Source organism: Echinops telfairi, unplaced genomic scaffold, assembly GCF_000313985.2.
Source record: "Echinops telfairi isolate 266 unplaced genomic scaffold, ASM31398v2 ScPeMD7_5;HRSCAF=22, whole genome shotgun sequence".
NCBI lineage: Eukaryota > Metazoa > Chordata > Mammalia > Afrosoricida > Tenrecidae > Echinops > Echinops telfairi.
In genome coordinates, this window is record NW_022103901.1 from 11,789,976 (window position 1) to 11,811,131 (window position 21,156).

At 52.8% G+C, this 21,156-nt stretch overlaps 1 protein-coding gene across 1 annotated transcript in view; it reads left to right on the forward strand.

Annotated features, from left to right (window-relative positions):
- Positions 1–21,156, forward strand: part of CUX1 (cut like homeobox 1) — a 345,803-nt gene that overhangs the window by 202,166 nt on the left and 122,481 nt on the right. Inside the window, exon 4 of the mRNA XM_045284658.1 lies at positions 11,460–11,538. Coding sequence (XP_045140593.1) covers positions 11,460–11,538 — 79 coding nt within the window. The remainder of the gene's footprint in view (positions 1–11,459; positions 11,539–21,156) is intronic.

Sequence of the window (21,156 nt, forward strand, 5' to 3'; positions counted from 1 at the left end):
GGGGGGGGCTGGAGCGCAGCCAAGCTCTCCAGAAGTTAACCTCTTAAAGACCCGGAGCTGCTTTCTGTTGAATAAATGTAATTTTGTGGTCAGAAATAAATGCGTATGCCGTCGCCAGAGCTTTGAAAACAACAACGAGCCCCAGCGATTACAAATTGCTCAGCGCTGGGGAAGTCCACGGCAGACCTCAAAACGCTGGGCGGATGGCAAATTGATTTCGGCCCAAAGCTCCACGGCTATTCAATAAAAGTCCTATTAAACCATTGTAGGTAATGAACAATCCCGGGCAAATCTAATATCTTCAGCAGGTAATTATTTCTAACATCCTCTCGGTAACTGGCGGGCGGTGGCTGGGCCATGGACAGCACGTGCATGGAAGGCCTGGAATTCTCTGCAGCTGGGAGGTGGCCATGCCTGGCCCCGGGCTGCGCCCTGAACTCTAAGGCCTGCCCTGGCCCTGGGGAAGGGCCCCTGGGTGCCAGTGTCACCTGGTGCTCAGAGTGGGTACCTAGGGCATGTATTGGCTTGAGCAGGACAGAGATGGAACTTGGACAAGGAACTGCCCAGAGCTGGTATGCCTAGAAGGATGCCAGCTTAGGTGGCGTGGTGGTAACACATCGGGCTTCAATTGACTTCAAGATCGGCAGTTCAAAACCACCAGCTGCTTCCCTGGAGAAAGATGAGGCTTTCTATGCTTATAAAGTTACAGTTTTGGAAACCCGCAGAGGCAGTTCTGCCTTATCCCATAGGTTCACCGTGAGTCGGAATCGACTTGATATGGCAGCATTGAGTTTAGTTTTGATTTTTTTTGGAGGGTTGACTTGCAACCTGCCATGACCAGTGTACCATGTTCCCTTTTGGAGCCCTGGTGGCGTAGTGGTTCGAGTTGGCCTGTTAACTACAAGGTCAGCCGTTCAAAGCCACCCGCCACTCCATGGAAGAAAGACAAGGCTTCCTACTCCCATAAAGAGTTACGGTCTCAGAATCGCTTCGATGGCAGTGTGTTTGGTGTGGTGTTTTCTCTGCTTACACCCCTAATCTCACCCAGACAGTCATGGGACCATGAGGCAGTTGTGGCATGAAGCACTGACTAGATCTTACAGCCAGAATTTAAGGCAAGTCAACTGAATGCGAATGGAATGGATCTGAGTGAGAAATACAAGTTGTATTTGACTGTGAGACTCACCTTTTCCTTTCTGGCCTGAAACTACCGACTCAGTCAGAGCGTATTTATTTGAATACCGTGGGATTTAAATTGCCAGAGTATTTTCTTTTGTGCGGCTCCCACTTCCCTTGGAAAAACTCAATCTGGATGTTAATTAGGTTTTACTAATGTTCCATCAATTGAATGCAGTAATTCCTTAAATGAAACTGACACCAAAGATGGGGTGGTCAGAAAGGAGGCCCCTGTGCCTGGGGAGGGAGCACCATGAGGAAGAGAGAGGTCAGTGGCTGCGGGTCTATCAAAGTTGGCTGGTTCCGTGTAGCGCCTTCCGCTTTCCATGCCGCCACTGCAGACCAGACAGCCGCTGCCCACTTCTCTCGCGGTCCCTGCCGCAGCACTCTACGTGGTTGGGGCGCCTGTGGTGGTAATCTCTCTCAGAGGAATTGTCACCTGACTAATCCCAAGGAGCGAGGACTGATGATACCCCAAGTACAAATCTTCCATGATGCTATTCAGCTCCATTCTCCCCGCCCCTCCTCCCTTGAAGACATTCCCTCACAATGCCCCACAGCTCGAGGGAATGACTCACGTGCGTGTGGGTGCTGTTCAGTCCAAAATCCGAAGATCAGCCAGAGGTGAGCCAGATGCTGGGTCCCGAGGACATGCTCCACTCCTGGCTCTTGCTGGTGATGAGGTCCACTCTTTCCCACTGCCTCTTAGAGGGCTTATTTGATATGCAGCAGGATGGCATTGCAGGAAAGGCTGATCACAGTGACTCAGGGGAATTCTGTCAGTATCTTCCCCTAAACCAGCAGTTCGCAACCTGTGGGTCACTACCCCGTTGGGGGTCAAACGACCCTTTCACAGGAGTCACCTGATTCATAACAGTAGCAAAATGACAGTTATGAAATAGCAACGAAAATAATTTTATTGCTGGGGGTCACCACAACATGAGGAACTGTATTTAAGGGTCGAGGCATGAGGAAGGTTGAGAACCACTGCCCTATACATTTGGAGGGAAAGGTCATTTGGTGGGAGTTACATTGAATAGCAATAGGGCAACTAAATCAACATATAACCCCTCACCTTTTTAATAATACCCACATATAATCTAGTCCCCAAACCTAAACTCTTATCTTATTTGTGCACATGACCTGGGGCCTCTGGCAGGCTATTTCCAGTAGACATTGACTTCCTACTAATCGTAGTCAGCCAGGCTTTTCCCCAGGCCACCCCAGAAGCAGCTTTTCTCCCCACAGCTGTAGCATATTATTCCTTACACCCATAACACGTCACCATAACCAAGATGACCGTTAAACAAAGAGCGTGACCCGATTCACACCCTCTAAGAAGGTCGGGTCTTAATCTCATCCTACTCCTATTCATTAGCGGATGATGCCCTCCAAAATGGGCCGGTCCCGAATTATATCACATAAGGGATGCTGGCTGGAAGGGCTATATTAATGGACTGTAACTCAGCACCATTTCCCTACTGTAGACATTTGCACCAGCCAGAGAGAAGGCAGCAATGAGCTCGAGGAGCCGAGTGGTGCCTTCTAGTGAGGCCTCAACCCTCAGCTCCTAGTCCTCCAGCTCCAGGTCCCTCAAGACTTACCACCGTGTCCTGACGCTCCTCACCACCTTGTCCAGAGAGTGACAGGCCCACCCGCTTGTCTAGCACTGGGCACAGACCAGCCTCCCCACTGTCGTATGAGATTGTGGGATCACTCGGTTAGGAAACAGGGCAGCCAGGCATGTCCAGTCAGCCCTGTTGGCATCTCAGGGATGGGATTGCTTTCTCACGGAAATGGTGTTGGAAATCCTAAAGGAGCTGACCTCAAGAAACAAAGCTGGTGGTAGCAACTAGCTCCCCCCTCCCCAACACACACACACACACACACATGCACGTCCAACATCTCTTCTCTCTACACTCCAGGGGTACCTAGTGTCCTGGAAGAGGGACTCCCTCTGCTTCTGTGTCCTCTCTGGTCTCCCGTAGACCCCTCATGGCAATAAGTAGGTTAGTGCTTTGCCAGACATGGAAGGGCGTCCACGACCAGCTCTCTCGTTGGTGGTGAGAAATTAGGTGTGTTCCTTTGACGTGCCTGTGGACTGGTTACATTCGAGCTCGAGGGGATTTGGCCTGTGTATCCTTCTCTTTAGGACTGGGCTCCCGTAATCCTCTATAAGTTGATGGGCATTTCATGCAGTGTTTGAGTCTTTGGCTCTTGGGGAGGAAAACTCTGCCAGCAGACTTAGAGCGAGCCCAAGCCATCTGTCCTCTCCTGCAGCCCTTGCTGATCTCTATTGGCCGGTACGTTGACCAGAGCACAACGATCTGAAACTCTCTTAACGGCCTGTGTTTATCCCTCAGTCATTAGCTTGTGAACTCCCCGGGCATAGACTAGCGGGTGGTTCCCAAGAACGCCATCCCCGCAGTGCGGTCTTCCACTTGCTTAAACCGTCTCCATCCCCCCAGGACTGCTAGCCTGCTGGCTTTTTGCTGGCTTTGTGAGAGAAAGGGGAGAGCCCATGCCACAGTAGAGAGTGCCGGATGTGGACTTTTCTGGGAAGGTTACTGAGATTTACTCCGTTTCTGGACATTGCAACCTCCAGCGACTGGGTAGAGGAGGTCTCACATGTCATGATCATGGCAGCTCCACCAGGAGAGAGTTCCTACCTTCTCTCCTATAACAGGTGCAGACCAAGACTTAAATCGTGTAGACAACACGGCCAACCCCCAGCCCCTGGCAAGCCTGTAGCTGAACTGAGTCAACCCACATTCTCTCCACCCACCATGCCCCAGTGCACTGTGCCCGGGTGTGTCGCATATCATTGGGGATCTGGTGCATCAGAGAGTGGCTGCTCCTCCACCACTTTGATCTTCACAGCAGCCAAGGGTGAGTCTCTCCACCCTGGCGCGGCCTCTGGGCATGGAGCCGCTGGACAGCACCAGAGTGCCCAGTGCTTCCTGTAGCCTGGAGAGTGTGCCCCAGTGAATGGTGGCCTTTGCTGTATGGGCAGGTGTGCACCTGACCTGACACAGAGATGGCCCCCTCTACTCCCTATCTCCCGGGGAAGCTGGAGCCACCACGGTGAGAGCAAAACTCGCTGCCATCAAGTCAGTTTCCGACTCCCAGCAGCCTTTTAGGGCAGGGTAGAGCTGTCCCATTGGGTTATGGAGATGTTAAATCTTTCCAGGGATGTACAACCTCATCTTTCTCCCTTGGAGCAGCTGCCTTGGCTCACGGCTCAGTTGGTAACCCAGTATGCCGCCAGAGCCCCTCCTGGAGACCAATCAGTGCTCAGAGTTACAGTGCTCACTGTCCTCAAGTCAGTTCCAACAGCTGCCCCTTCAAACTCTCACCACCCCTGTGTAGGATTCCCAATATTCCATCTTTCTCCCTCAGAGCTCCTGGTGGGTTCGAACCCCTGCCCTCAACACATAGCAGCCCAAAGGCCGTTGAAATGAAAAGCAGCAGGGCTCAGGCATTCAAGGCTTGAGGCTTTCCTGAGGAATCGTTCTCCATTCATTTAGCAGTGACAGGGCCAGCCTTCGAAGGTGGGCAGTGGGAGTGGTCCTGACCAGGGAGAGAGAGCTCACTGAGCCTCCAGGATCAGGGGAACATTCCAGGGAGGCGCCTTCCAGGCTGAGGGGAAATTGCTCATGTATTCAGGGAACAGGGAGTAGTCGGGTGTGGCTGAGTGTAAGGTGTGTCAGGAGGTGAGCTTGACGCTGTAGACCGATCCCAGACTGAAAAGATCCCTGGGAGAAGGTCAGGTTTTACTCCAGTGGCCATCGATCTTTCCAGAGGGCTACCCCAATTCTGCCACCTGAATCAGGGGGGCCCCTCTGTCCCTACCATTTCCTCGGTGTCGGGAGAGAGACTAGTTGATATATGCGTCCTCAGGGTCTAACCTAGGGCCCTGATCTCAGCAGTCTGTGCCTTTAAGACCTCACTCGCACGTCTCCTCCTTGCAGGTGAGGAACTGTAGTACGGGTCTTCGAGCACCATCTCTTAAATCGCCCAGCAAACTGGGCCAAGCACCTGTGGCAGACGGGTGGGGGTGCATAGAGATGCATAGGGCCCTGTCTTCCCTGGGCACTCACAGCAGGTAACTAACATCCCCCATGGGCCAAACGATAAGTCGCTCTCACTTGGACCATCCCTGTGCCAAGCACTGAGCTCACCCGGTCACCCAGCCCCGCGATGTGCTTGCATGCCGCTACCCTGCTGTGCATATAGGGTGGGGTTGGCGTTGTTGCTCAGGCAGCTGGTTTCAGAGTCTGGGTGCTGCTCCACGCCTACCCCACCCCACTCCACTCCCCAAAGTCCAATGTACTGGCAGCTGGAGGGAGCCGGGCAGCAGGGTTCTAATCTAAGAAAGTGGTTCTCAAGGTGGGTAGGTCCTCAGTGGACAGGGAGGCCAGTGGAGGGGAGTCCAAGGGACTGCAGAGAAGGAGGCCATTCCCAGGGGCAACTAGAGTCAGCCAGGGCCCCCAGTGAGAACAGGAAAAGGAGATGTGCCCGAGTCGTGAGAATGGGTTAGACTCCCACTGGACTGTGTGTTCCTGGGCGAGAGGGCTGAATGGGAGGAGCCAGAGTTCATCTGCATTTAAACACACACACACACACACACACACACAGCCATCAATTAGATGCCAACTCCCAGGGAGCCCGTAGGGCAGAGTAGAACTACCCTCGTGGATGACTTGAGACTGTAGCTCTACAGGGGGCCCAGTTAGGGCTGGGTTGCCAATCACATGGTCGGCAATTCAGAAACCACCAGCAGCTCCACAGGAGAAAGGCCGAGCTTTCTACTCCTGAGAACCGTTTTATGGTCCAGTACCCCTGGGGGTCGCTATGCGTCAATATTGACTGATGGCAGTGAGTTTGTTTTTTGGTTAACTATAAGAATGGAAAACCTTGCCTTTCTTCTGCAGAGCAGCTGGTGGTTTCGAACTGCTGGCTTTGTGGCTGGCAGTCCAGTGTGTAATCACTATATCACCAGGGGTTCTTTAAAAGTCCCCGAATCAACACGTGTCTCCAGGGAATTGTGAAAATCATGGGATTGACTTGGGGAAGGGACGTTATGCTGTAGCAACGCAGCCACGTGAGGTGGCCTTCTCATCAGCACTGTCCGGTGGCTTCACGAAGTGATGAACTCATTGACGTGGCCCTGCACCCTGGGGACTGGGCTTGTACTTTCCCATATTTGTGGAGAGGAAAGGAGACAAGGGTTCAGAATGATGGGTCACAGTGTACTGGGTAGACCACCCGAGACTCCATGCAAACCCCACGCTGGAAACAGCCACATTTTGAACTCGGAATCAGAAGACCCAGGCAGTGAGGGCCTCTCTCTAGGCAGATCCTGAGCTGGTTGAAGACATCTCTGTGTGGCTGTGGTGTGGAGGTCAGTCGGGTGTCTGTCCTGCCTTCTGGACATAGATTCCATCCCATTAGCCACGTACAAGGGCGTGTTTCCAAAGACACAACTCCACCTCTGTTTGTACGCCCGACATGGGATGTGGGGTTAAGGTTCAGGTGAAACGGTACTACTGGGACGTTTCAAACATTTGGATCATAATTGTCAGGTGCCATTGAGTCCCTTCCAGCTCACAGTGACCCCTGTGCAGCAGAACAAGACAGTGCCCGGTCCCGTGCCATCATCACAATCACCGTCGTGTTTACACCCACTTTTTGCAGCCACTGTGTCCATCTGTGTCATTGAGGGTCATCTTCTCTTTTTGCTGACCCACTACTTGACGGAGCACAATAACCTGCTCCAGCAACTGGTCCCTGCTGATCACATGCCTGAAGCCCAGGAGACAAAGTCTCACCCTTGGCACTGCCACAGAACCTTCTAGCTGTCTGTCTTTCTTCCAAAACAGACTTCTTTGTTCTTCTGGGAGTACTGTGCATTCCGTATCCTTTGCCATCCCTGTCATGGGAAAGAGTCAGTTCTTGGTCGGTCTTGCTCATTCCTTGTCCATTTTTCACCGGTGCCTATGAGACGGTGGCAACTGCCATGGCTTTGGTATTGGGTGACGTCTGCTTTTTAACCCTTTGAAAAGGTCTTTTCCAGCAGATCTTCCTCACACAATATGTCATCGGACGCCCGGATTGCTCCTGCCAGGGGCTTTGGTTGTGAATCCAAATTATACGATTATGATTCTCGGTCCTGTGGGAGGGTCTTCATGTCCTTCCTGCAGAGGTGTCGTCCATACCGGAGGCTCTGTGTTTTGGTCTTCACCGATACGTGCTTCAAATCCTCTTCATTTTAAGAAGCGAAATTGTGTCCTCTGCGTGCCACAGGTGGTCAGTGAGTCTTCTCGTCCTGTTGGCTCCTCCTTCTTCAAGTAGCCCAGTTTCCTGGGTGATTGACTCCGTGTACAGGTTGGATCATTAGGGTGAACTTTACAACCCGAACACACAGTTTGCCTGATTTCAGGCCTTCCTTCCCATACTCCCTGGTTCTGTTCAAACACCTCCTCTTGGTTAAGGATACTGTTCGATAATTGGCACATTCTGTTGGATCACGCCTCCCCCTGGAATGGGCACAAAGATGTATCTTCCAGTGAGTGGGTCAGGTAGCTGTCTGCCACGTTGCTTGGCGTAGATGAGTGAGCACGCCCCAGTGTTGCAGCTGTTGGTTAGAACATCTCCATTGGTGTTTGGTCAACTCCGAGGACCTTATTTTTGCCGATGCCTTCCATGCAGCTTGGACGTCGTCCTTGATCACATGCTACCTCCTGAAAGGATGGAACGTTGGCCAGTTCTTTTTGATACAGTAGCTGTATATTCCTTGCATCTTTTTGCAGTGCTTCCTATGTCGGTCAATATTCTTGCCCATATCCACTGTCGGCGAGTTGATTGTGACACATCTTGATCCTACAGAACAGAGTAGAACTGTTTCCTCGGGTGTCTGAGGGTATAATCCTTGTCGGGGCAGAAAGCCTGCAGGAAGGGCAGGTGGACTTGAACTGCCTGCCGGCCTTGTGGTTAGCAGCCCAGTGCTTAACCCACGGTGCTACCAGAGCTCCTTTTTGCCCAGAGACTCATTCACAGTAGAAACCAGAGATTTTAGTGTTTTTGTCTCCCCCACCCCCATCCTCGCTCTTCCAGCTTGAGAAATGCCAAACGCGTCTCGCCTTTTAATTTTCTAACTCCAGGTCTCTGCAAGTTTATTCTTACGCTCTGCTTTATCAAGTTGCTCTTTGAGGTTCTGTTCAATGTCTTCTTGCTTTCGGTGCTCGCCAGTGAAGAGCCAGTTTCAGGGCATCTTCAGACACCCCACTCGTCTCCCCTTTCTCTCCTGTTTAATGACCTCGTGCTTTCTTCATGTCTGAAGTCCTTGATGCCATCCAGTAAAAGATTTATGATACGTTAGTGAAAGGAAACACAATAAAAACTTTACACAAAGTTTGGTTTTAACCATATATTATTTTTTAACAGCTTTATTGAGATATAATTCCTATTTTTACGACTCACCCATTTAAAAGCATATAATGCAGTCACAGGATTGTGAAACCATTGCCATAATTAATTTCAAAACATTTTCTTCACCCCCAAAAGAAACCCTATCCCCTTCAGCTGCCATCCTCTCCTCTCACCCCAAATCCTTTCCCTCCACCCAGCGTAGGCCATGCCAGGCTGCCTCTGTCTCTGCAGATTGGCCTGTTGAGGACGTTTCATTCAACTATATATCTTAAAATTAGGAGGGGAAAAAAATAATATTTTGAGGGGAAAATAGACAAAAAATATGACTTCTACCAGCAAGTGGCAGATTGTATTTTTCATTGCTCTCTTTCTAGTTTTGATGTTTTTCATTGTAAAATGAGCATAAATTACTAATCATCGGTTTGAAAAATGAAGCATTTTGTCTTAAGAATAGTGGCTTTTTACATTTCTTATTTTCTCGTCGGGAACACATACCAACTCAACCTGCGGTTCACTGACACTGATTACATTAGTCGAGTTATGCCCCCCATGGCACCCCCCTTTTTGAGCCGTTCCTCTTCCGTGACCGTGAACTTACCACTCCCTGAGTTTCCTGTTTAATCTTTCAAGGGCCAATCGTCAAGTGATCAAGCATCGATAGATCCTATAAGAGCACAGTGCTCAAGGCAGACAGCCCTTACTCATTAAGCTAAACCATTGATTGATTTCGAGAAGATCTGAGGGAACATTTTTAGTTCAAAACTTGTCTCTGGGCAATAGTTTTGGAGTTCACCCAGCCTCTGTGGTACCAGAAAGTCTGGATTCCATGAGAAATTTCCCCTCTTTTGATCAGAATTCTTCTATGGAATCTTGGGCCAAAATGCTCAGTGACAGGAATTAGGCACCAACCAGCTCTTCTGCTCTGATGACAAAGGGGAGGCAGCCATTGGCGGAGACAGTTAGCCACACGTTCCATTTTCTCCTTGTGTTCCTGGCGCTCCTCCTGCCTCTGTTGCTCCTGATGAACAGAGAGCAACGGTGGCCACTTGCACACATGGAAGACCACAGGCACTGTACAGTGAACCAGGAAGCAGAACAGAAGCACCGGACACATTATTGGGCCAATTCATGGGGTTGTCCCATGAAACCGTGACTCAAAAAGCCAAGACCCCATGAGTTGCCAGGCTGCACGTAAGTAGCCACTCCACAGAGAGACCTACTGTTGTATTCATGTGGTCCGTGTGGTGTGTCCGGAGACCCTTCCAACACCTACGTCGCAACTTGATTTTATGCAAGAAGCAATATAGATGCCAGCCTTCCAAACAGCTGCCTTCAAGTAAGAACTTAGGGACGGATCTTGTTAGAAGTGGCCTTCCACCTCTTTGCCTTGCACTAGCTCTTCATAGATAGGGTGCACATCCACCCTTGGCTCCCATTCCTAAAGGGCCCCACATCCTGGGCCGTCATCAGGTGAACTCTCCCAGTCTTAACAAATGGTTGGCTGGCTCAGCGTGAGCGGCCCTGTAATTAGACCACATCCTCTTGCCTCTTTAATAACATTGCAGACAGAGAGTATAATTCTATGAGGGGACAGAAGAAATATATAATTTAGTGTCCTTATCCTGAGCCAATTGGAACTTGACGCATGTAAAATCTTGCAGGCTTCAGGTGTGAAAAATGATCTGTTGTCTCAGCGATTATGATATATGAGCTAAGTAGTACCATGAGTCTGCCCAACCGTCGGAAGGCTCCCTGGGTCTGTGTCCCGCAAACCCAACCGAGGCGTTTCGCCCCTCACCTTTCTCTGGTGGCTGGGTTTCTACATGGGTGGTGGCGGCGGTTGGGGGGAACAAGTCCACCTGGGTTCATTCACGAAACAGACGCTCGCTGGCCACCGTCACAGAGATGTGCCCATTGGCCAAGCTAGAAACTTGAGTGCTGGGCTCAACCTTCTTGTTCTTCTGTGCCTCCCGTGGACTGAGCTTGATTCAGTCTCTCTGGGGCCTCTTCTGTTCATTGCCTGAGGCCCTGCCCTCTCATTGTTCAGCTTCACGAGGGCAGTCCCTTCTGAACACCCTCCCTCCTTCCTGCCCTACCCATCCGTCTTGCCTTCTTACTCATGATCCTCAGTCTCCCCCGGGCCCCATTGTCCGGTATGGGGTGCTTATCCTTCTCCACTGGCCCCGTTGCCCCTTTGTGATCAGACCCCTTTACCTTTCTAAGTCTGTGACCATAGTTCCTCCACCATGTATCCTTGGTCTCCACCACAGCAGACATCTGCAGATCCCATGTGCCCACGACCGGTGACCGTTCCACTCATGGGCTTTAGAGTGCATGTAGAGATCCCGTGTGACAACTCCGATGGATATGTAAGTGTCCTAAGAGAAGAAAACAGAATAGCGTGTGTGTGTGCGTGAAGATTGCCAGGCCTGACTTCTGAGGTGCCTGGACAGGTTCTAACCTCCAAGCTCTTGGCCAGTAGGCCAGCACTAAGGCACCTGAGCCATCTAGGGACTCTTACATCTCGCTCACTCTTGGTAAAGGCTCACAGAAGAGAGGGACAAGACCAGGAGCGCCCACCAGACCACCTTTCTCTCTTTGCCCTTGCCCCCCGCAACTGAACCAGAAGACTCTTGGTCACGTCCCAGTGTTTGGAGCGGCTTCATCTCAGCACTGCTCCGAGTACCTGCTGGCAAGCATTTCCTATAACAGGTTGAAGGCCTGGCTGCTGGGTACCTGCACCAAGAAACCAGACTTCCATTTGCTGTGGGAACTGGCGGGACGTGTAATGATTTTTAAATTACTTCTGACAAAGGCTGAGCTCTCTGTTTCTCTTTTCCACTCCCCTCCAGATTGATGCACTGAGTAAAAGGAGCAAAGAGGCCGAAGCAGCCTTCTTGAACGTCTACAAGAGATTGATTGATGTCCCAGGTAAGCCCGTGCACTCATGGTCCCCACGGGGCTTGTGTCTGGTGAGCTGGTCGGTTCTGGGAACGCAAATCCTCCCAAACCCGGGCTTTGGAGAGGAACGGAAGTAGGACGCACGTGTTAAAGTCACCCTGTAATCTCAAAGTGTTGCCTTGGTAAATGCAGAAACCCAAATCCGTGGGACTACCTTGACGTGGAGTTTAAGATGCAGCCTGCATCGCAGAGCAGAAATGAGCAGCCGTGTGGGCGGTGCAGATGTCCTCTGTGCCCACACTCCGGAATGGTTCTGATGGGTGACCTGGAGTGCCTTCCTCCCTGCCCCAGCCATCTGGGGAGACACCCCCACCCGCACCTCCACACCCACCCGTCCAGGTCTTTTATAGGACCACTGGTGGGCTCCTTAGCTACAGCTAAGTATGTGGGTGGCTTCGTCGTTTAAATGAACCGAAGGGATTTGAATTCAAGTGGTGCTTGGTAGACACGGCGCGAAGCTGACTCCTGCTTCTTTGTTTTAGAAAAGTGCGTCAAGGTGGAGAGTTTGAGCCCAGGGACCTCGGTCCTGTCGGGGACGTTCCCCTTTCCCAGGCTCAACCTGGAAAAGCTCTGGTCAGAAAACCAGGGGCTTCCTTAGGACTCTGTCAACCTGGAAACAGAATTCCCACCACTCTCCAGCTCCTCCCACTGCTTGTCTGCCCACCTTGGGCATTTGTTACCCTCATTGGACTTTCTCTATCCAGCGTTGGCATTGCCAGGGCCGCTTTGGCAAAGCAAAACAGAAACAAGACTCCTCTGGACCAGCACCTGTCTTCTGATTCTGGGCCGTCCCCCACGGGCCCTACTGCCCTCTCTCTGGGCCAGTGCTTTGCACGAGGAGGCCCGGGGTCCAAGGTCTCCTGCCAAGCGGCTGCTGGTGAGGTCTCGTTCGCATCCTTGTTCCTCTCTGGGCCTGGGCCTCCTCATCTGGGGGATGGAAGGGGGCGGGAGATGGTTTTCTTCCTGCCCCGATGTCGCGGGTTGGGAATCTCTTCCGTCTTCTTTTAGTGGCCCTTCCGGAGCCCTCCCTGCGGTTACCACCCTTTTCCGAAGCAAACTCGACGTGGATGCGCAGGCTGAGTCCTCCTCCAAGGAGGTCTGGGTGGGGGTGCCCCTCACCTTGGGTGTCCCTGTGTCACTGCTCGGTGCCAGCTCGTCCGGCTCTGAGTTCCCAGTTGTGGCCTTTGGATTGTCTGTAAGAGTTTGTGTCTGCTGGGGGATCCCTGAAGACTGAGGCTCCTGAGGGGGCTCCTCCCCAGAAAACTGATCCTCCCGGGGTGAGGGGTGGTGGCATCTTGGCCGGGGGCGGGGTGGGGGGGCCAGGAGACACCTCTTGTGAATTCTTCTTTTCTTTTCCTTGAACTCTGCCAGACCCACAGTGACTTGGCGGGAAAGAGTTTGCAGGGAAAGTGCAGCCTGGCCTTGGGAACATAGAAGGTTCTGTCCAAAGCTGACCTTCTTTTTAGGTTAGTACCTCCCACTCAGGAGGGCTCCGTCCTTCGTGGACAATGACAGCCAGCCCCCAAAAGGGGACTGGTTTCTGGGCAAGACCTCAGCCTGTCCGTGGCAGTGCTGTGGTCAGAAGAGGCCGGATGCTTTTGTCTTTGCCAGAGACGAGGGGAGCCTTCCCCCATCCCCTCCTCCTTAAGTCAGAAGTTGGCTTTCTCCCTGGTGTTTCCCCTGGGGAAATTTCTGAATGGGCCTGCCACTGCGGCAAGTCATTCGGCTCCTTTTGCTGCAATTATTTTCCCTTCTAATTGCCCTTGTATCTCCACTCTGCCCACCAACACCCTGAAATACTCACACACACACACACACACACACACACACACACACACACACACACACGGCTGCTCCTTAAGCAGGCCTTGTGCACGTGTGTTGTGACGGTTGCCCGGTTGTGCCCTAACATATATGTCTCGTTCCCACCGGCCTGGGCCCTTTGTCGGGTTCCTAGCCGCAGGATTCCCATGTTGACGTGCTGTCCACCGCCTCGAGTCCGTGCCGACTCCCAGCGACTGATGGCGCAGGGCAGCTGTCCCTGGTGGGTTTCGGAGCCCCTGTCTCCCCAGCAGGAGAGAGCCCCGTCTTTCTCCCGAGGAGTGGCTGGTGGTTTCCAGCTGCTGGCCTTGAGGTTAGCAGCCCAGCGCGTCCACGACGGGGGCTGGCCAATGGATGTTTCCATCCTGCGTCCACGACGGGGGCTGGCCAATGGATGTTTCCATCCTACGTCTCAGAGGGCGAGGGCACACGGTGGTGATTTCCTATAATAATGAGAGTCAGGCAAGCGCCACCTGAGACTTTTGCCGCCATTTCCCGCCTCCTGAGTCTGCCTTCCTTTCGGGAGGGGAGAGGGTGGCCTGACAGTTGCCTGAGCAGTGGGCTGGCCGGGCTCTGCTGGAGGCCGGTAGCCTGATGAGGGCTCTGATGAAGTCATCCTGGGGCCGAGGAAGAAAGACGGGAAGGGCCCGGGTCAATAGTGCCCCGCATGTACTGACAGCCGCCTGAGGGGGGCCAGCCAGGGTACCCTAACTGCCTGTGTACTTTAGCCTTCAACCCAGTCGGGCCCAGAAACCTCTGCAGGAGGCGGGAGGAGCTTCCAGTTGAGAGGAACAGCAGCTCGGGGTGTCTCAAGCAAATGGAGGGCGCTTTGGGGGAACAGGGAAGCCGGTGTCTCAGCTGAGAGCTTGCCCTGCCAGCCAGCCCTCCATCAGCCTCGGGGACCAACCCCCACGCACCATCCCTCCCTTCCTGAGATGGGGTTTACTTCGGGGCATAGTTGTTGGGTGCTTGTCAGGCCCACTGGAGCGGAAGCTCCTTGAGGACCGGGCTCCCAGCTTTACTGCTGTCTGCAGGGCCTGGCCCGCCATAGGTGTGCTGTGTCGGGTGGCTGCGTGAGTCTGTCACCCGAGCCAACTCGTGAAGGGTCACACTACTGATATACTTACTCCCTGCCATCGAGTCAGTACCAACTCCTAGCAACCCTCTAGGACAGGACAGAACTGCCTCGGGGGTGGGGGGGGTCCCTAGACTAGCTAGACTGAGCACCTCATCTTTCTCCCAAGGGTCACAATAGTAACTCTAAAAGCTTTGCACCACACACACACACCCTTCCATCAGCCTGCAGAGCTGACTGCCCCAGTGGTATAACTGTAGGGAAGGTTGACCACCCCCACCAAGCCCACTGCCCACGAGTCGCTGCCGACAGAATGACCCTAGAGGACTTTCCAAGGCGATCCTTGTCTTCCTCTTGTGGCTCGGTTCGAACCACTGACGTTGCCGTTACTAGTCCATCATCTAACCCGCTGTGCCACCAGAGTGCCTTGGAAGGTGGCCAGGCACTGAGTCCAGTAGAAGCTCTGCCTGGCTTCACCTCACAGGCCGCCGTTCACACCAGCGCATGTGGTTGTCAAACTCTGGCCAAGCTGCTCCGGAGTGTTTCTCAGTACCCCCCACTGGACTCCATGCCAAAGGGCCCTGGTGACGGAGTGGGTTCCCCGTTGAGCTGCACACCACAAGGTTAACCGTTAGAAACCACCAGCCAGCCCTCGGGACAAAGATGAGGCTGGCTGCTCCCTTCAAGGCTTACAACCTCAGAAACCCACAGGGGCAATTCTGCCCTCTCTAGGGGGTTGTCAGGGAGTTGGTTTTTGGCTTGTTTGGTTTTTTGTGTCCTCCCTTCCCACCGTCTGTTCCGTACTTCTGGCCACCGAGCTTGTGTCTACAGGCTTGCAGTGTGCCTGTCTGGAAGCCGGCCAGCCTCATTCACCCTCCAGGCTGCAGGCAGGCCACCTCTTAGCTGGCCGCCAGGCCCTTCCCAGCTGATCCCTGCAGAGTGTGCCCCAGATAAAGTGGACTCGACATGACTTCTGCTGAGGCCTTCGGAGACCCCCTGCCTCCCCACATCTGACTTAGGTGCAGCCCCCAGGCCCCGTGCTTTACTCTCCAGCGTGAACCACTTGGCAGCATCTCTGTTCTCCTTTCTCCACCCAGACAGAGCCTGGGACAGTGTGCGCTTGTCCCTAATGGTTTCCCTGGAATCCGACTCAGGACCTGCCACCTACCAGAAGGTTAATAAATATTTCTGGCATGAGTAAATCAAGGAAGAGGCCAAATGAGCCCCTCCCTCTTAGTGCTTTCTGCAGGGTCTGGGGCTGGCCTTGCCTGGTCGCCATTGATCCCTGTTCGGGAGATTGACATGCTGTGTCTTTGTGGGAGCGCACTCCGGAGCATTATAACCACCTAAATTGCAGGAGAACAGAATGTATCTTTCATGGAGTTGTAGCAGTTTAATAGCTCTCCGAACTCTCATTTCGCCCTGGTGTCACTCTATAAAGATTTACATGCCTGCATGGGCATTTATATGGCACTTAGCATGCTGTGTTCACCAGGCCAGCCTGCCAGTGTCCTAGACCTGCCGTTCTCATCGCTAGGACTTGGTGTCCAGAATCGGTGACTGTCTGAACAGCTGTCCTGCTCGCATTTCAGACTTTATATGCCCTGCACCAAACATGGCCTCCCTGCCCGTGGGCCCTCCCCCACGCCTGCTCCCCTCCCCTTTCGCACTGCAAGTGACTCAGCTGTCACCCTCGTCTCTTCCCTCCTCTCCATTCCACGTCCCAGACCCCCAGCCCTGCTCCTCTCCCTTCACGTGAGGACGTGGACTCAACACTCTCACCCATCCGCATTGAACAAAGGCAGGTCTTCCCCGCTCTCCAAGAGTAAAGCCTTCCTCTGAACGCTGCTGGAAGCCGAGATGGTGTAAATCGAAGAACCCCCCCTCCCCGCAACAAACCAATCTCACTGCTAGTGAAGCGATTCCGACTCACAGCAACCCTTCGGCACAGGCTAGAACTGATCCTGTGAGTTCCCGAAACTCACTCTTTGCGGGAGTAGAAAGCCATCTTGCTCCCTCACTGTGGCTGGTGGCTTCAAACGCACCTTGCAGTTCGCTGCCCAGGGCATAACCACTGCGCCACCAGGTGGCAGAGAGCAGCCTGGGTGAAGGCCCCAGGTTAAGCAGGCGCAGCACAAGGCCAGGGGAGCGCAGTGAACAAGACGAGAAGAAGAGCCAAGTCATACACCCTCCAACCCAGAGCCCCCCATCCCTCAGAGGCTGTGCGGCTCATCGTAGGCTGCTGAGTAACGGGCGTGGATCCACTGGCCACCCAGGCAGGTGGGAGCCCCTTGGTCACGTAAAAGATCCTGCACTTGAGTGTAAACCAGAGAAGCCATTTCTGGATGTTTCAGGAGCAGCGACATTCTCATTCGGGCATGAAAACGGCCGCGCTGCCTGTCTGGACAGCAGGGGGCAACGGGGTCCAAGGCAGGGGCGGACAGACAAGGTGACGGAGAGAAATGGACAGAGTGCAGCTGTAATTAGGAAGCAGGAGGGACTTGGCTGGCTGGAGAGGGAGGCGATGAGCCACAGGTCTGTCTCACAGTCCCGTCAGCCCTGCATTGGCCTTGTGCTCGCCGGTTAAGTGTTCTTGTTTACATGATTCCATCTCGTTCACAGAGTTCAAAGGAAGACAAGCAAAAATTGGGAGACTTAGCCTCTTGCTCCATGGTCAGCTCTAACTGCTACTCCGATTGAAACTGGCTTTTGCTTTTATTGTAACAATCAGAGGTGTTTTAACCTGCCAGGCCACAAGTATAGAATGTCCCATCCACCATCCTCAGTGTAGGGGCTGTACCTGTCCACTTGATCCTGGCTGGATTTCACAGCAAAATTCCCACAATCAATCGATGGGAATTGTCTTAAAGATGCAAATATGTGTTTCTAAGCTTTTCGTGCATCTTTTCTGAGCTGTCGATGTATCGATTGCTAATGAATACCCACTCAAAGGCAAGCATCGTTGCTCTTCTCAGCCAGGGTCATGACCTCCCCTCACACACACTCCCCCGCCCCAGACAGGGAGTTTCTCCAAGGTAATGGGTCCCTAACCAGGAGGCCAGGGTCTTTCTGCATCAGACTCTGGTCTGTGGGTGAGAGCAGAGGTCAGTGTCTAGCAACAACGAAGACCCAGGGGTGTGAGAAAAGATGCCAGGTGTGCTGGTTAAGACGTGTTCTCCAGGGAATCCAGGGCGGATGATCCCTTCAGGACCAGTGGTGTGAGTGGCGATACTGGGAGGGTGGAGGGAGGGTGGGTTGGAAAGGGGGAACCGATTACAAGGAACTATATGTGACCTCCTCCCAGGGGGACGGACAACAGACAAGTGGGTGAAGGGAGACATCGGACAGGGAAAGATATGACAAAATAACAATTTATAAATTATCAAGGGCTCATGAGGAAGGGGGGAGCGGGGAGAGAGAGGAAAACTGAGGACCTGATGCCGGGGGCTTAAGTGGAGAGAAAATGTTTTGAGAATGATGAGGGCAATAAATGTACAAATGTGCTTTACACAGTTGATGTATGTGTGGATTGTGATAAAGAGTTGTATGAGCCCTTAATAAAACGATTTAAAAAAAAGTTGTGTTCTCAGGTGTAGATAAGAGGTAAGACCTCAGGACACACGCAACCCAGGAGCAGTCATCGGAATAGCCATACCACAAGGGCGGGCGGTAGGGGAGGAAGGGGGAACCCATCATAATGATCGACTCACAACAACACACACACTCCTCCAGGGGGAGAACAATGGAAACCATGGGGGAAGGAAGTCTGTGTTTGGTGTGAGATGTGAAAATAATTTCTAGTCTTATTAGGGAGCCATGGGCTGGGGGGATAGAGGGAGGGAAAGAGGAGCTGATACCAAGGGCTCAATAGAAAGTGATTGTTTAGAAAAGAATGATGGCAACAGATGTACAAATATGCCTGATACAATTGATGTATGGATTGTAGTAAGAATTGTAAGAGCCCTCAATAAAATGGTGGGGGGCGGGTGTTCTCCAGCACTTTGGATCGCGCCCCTTTGTATCAGGTCCTGTTCCAGATACAAATGTGAGTCAGCCCTCGCCTGCCCTCAGGTGGTCCACATCTGAGTGATGGAAGGAGTCACCACCGCCTTAGAGGGGAACTTCTGTGATTAAACAGGTGAAAAGAGATAGGCTCCTCCTTACTGTAACAAAACAAGCCGCAGCTATCTCAGGCCAGGGAGAGTGAGCTTGCCAGAGAGCCAGGAGTATTCTGGGATGAACTTCCTAAAGGCTCAGGCATAACTGAAATTGGGCTGCCTTCTGAACCCAATGATTGGTCAGGGGTTCACCTTGTGTAGGTGACCTTCTCTTGTTTCTTGATTCTTTGCAGGATTTGGGGGGTGTTGGTCTTTTTTAAGAATCTTTAATTTCTGACCAGCCCTTAATATATTTACAGGTAAGCACTGAAGCGGTAGTTAGATTAGTACCTGTGGGATAGACCTCTTAAATTTGTGCAGAACACACTTATGACTTCCCCGCCGCCTCAGGAAGGCTATCTACAATAACAACAGAAGTTCCTGGGAGAGAGACCACATGGGTAGTAGATGCAGGACTCATAGTAAAGCCCCCCTGGAGCCCCCGTTGTCAGACGCTCCGTGCACTCCGGGCTAAGACGTTGGTTTAAGCCCTGCAGACACAAGCACCTCGGCCACGGCGGTAGTGCCTGGAGGAGTTTAAGCCTGAAATTTTAGGGAGCGCAGGAGCAGCCATGTGCAATATTCATTGGCTCCCGAAACACTGCTAGGACTCGCTGCTTCTGTGTCTGAGCCATAAGGTAACTGGCTCGTGATGGTGAAGAGTCATTGGCAGAGGAGGGGGCCCTTCTGTTTGCAGCGCCCCCTGCTCCGAGCCTTGCCCCGGGAAGGTGCTGGTTGGGTTCGGAGAAACCTCCCTGGTGGACAGCCCTGGCCTTTCAGGGTCCGGAGAGGGAAGCAGATACCACCATGATTTACAAGAACGGCTTTTTAATGTTCCTCCACAGGGATGGTCTTCTATGGCTGTTACCCTCGTTCCAGGTGAGGGTCCAGTATAGCGACAAATGAAGGCGCCTTGCTGGGTTACGGGCTGAGCTGCCATCGTAAAGCCAGCAGTTCAAATCCAGTCTCTCCATGGGAGAAAGATGAGGCTTTCTGCTCCCGTAAACATTTGTGATTGTTGTAGGTGCCCTCGAGTTGACTCTGCCCCATAGTGACCTTATGCAAAACAACGAAACACAGGCCCGGTCGTGTGCCAGCCTCACAGTGAATTGTTCTTAGACTGGCACGTAAGAACGTGAGCTTGCAGCCAGTGTGTCAGTCCGTCTCCTTGAGGCTCTTCCTGGTTTGGTTTGGTTTGGTTTGCTGCCGCTCTACTTTCCCAAACATGATGTCCTTCTCCAGGGACTGGTCTCCTCTGACAACACGTCCAAAGGAAACCCACGGGGGCAGTTCCACTCTGTCCTCTGGAGTCACCGTGAGTCAGAATGCATTCAGTAGCCGTTGTGTTTGTTTGTTTGTTTGTTTGTTTGTTTGTTTGTTTGTTTGTTTTGAGGTGTGTGTGTGTGAAGTAAGACTTCTGACAACAGTGATGAAATCTTCAGCAAATGTACGAATACCCCAGTTTCTGATCACCAAGATTTCAATCGCTGTGCCTTCTGGTAGCACTTGTCAAAAGCTATAGAAATGTGGCCACCCCAGCCTGATCCCGGACAGCAACTCCAGTCCTGGTATTGTAGGCCTCCGTGGTGTTGGCACACCAGACCAGTCCCCATGGCCCCTCCAGAGAACACGCTGTAACTTCAGCAGCCTGACACCTAGGGATCCCCCTTTAGAAACATTCAGTTTGTCTTTCATAAAACATCTTCATTCACGTGGGAGGATCAGCCACAGGCACCTAGCCGGGACAAAAAGAGGACAGGGCCGTAGCCTCAGTGCCATCCTGCCTCCAGCCATTCCTGCCTGGCACTGGACCTGCGCAGGCCACCCAGACATGGGGAAACTCCACGGGCAGGCCCCCTTTCCACCTCCCTGCTCCTTAAGACAGGCCGTGCACTTCGGAGCCTCTCCACTGTCCTCGTGTACCGTAGGTTGAGAAATTAGCCCTCAACATCTGAGAGAAAGGCAGGGGTGGCCAGATGAGGGGTCAGCGTTGGAGTCATGCCTTCCGGTCTCCGGGCTCGGCCTCGGTTCCTCCTCCCATCCCCGGATGCCGTGCGAGTGCTCACGGCCTGCCCGGTGACGTGGGGCTCCCCCTGGGCCTGCGTGCACGGAGAGGTGTGTCGCCACCTCCCCTCTTTGCCAGAGCTGGGTGGTCCTGGCATGCTCAGTATCGAGACAGCTTTTCATCAGTTGCTCATCAGCATGCTAATTGCAGTATGACTAATTATGCCCTGAATTCCAGTTGATTTTCTTAATGAGACAGCTGGGTTAATTATGTAATCGTATGATTACATTAGCCTAGAGTGCCCTGGCAAAAAGTAACGTCTGCTGCGCCGTGATGTCATTTCAGGAGTGGCGCTCACAAGGGGTGCATTCATCCTCCGGCTAATGGCAGGGGACAGTACTGTCGCCCGCAGAGCACTCTGCCCACACGGTCCCCTTAAGCTGGTGGTCAGACCTCAGGATACGTGGAGAACCAAGATACCTCCCACTTTCCCCCCAGCTTTCCCACTCCTGCAGCCCCTTCTCCCCCCC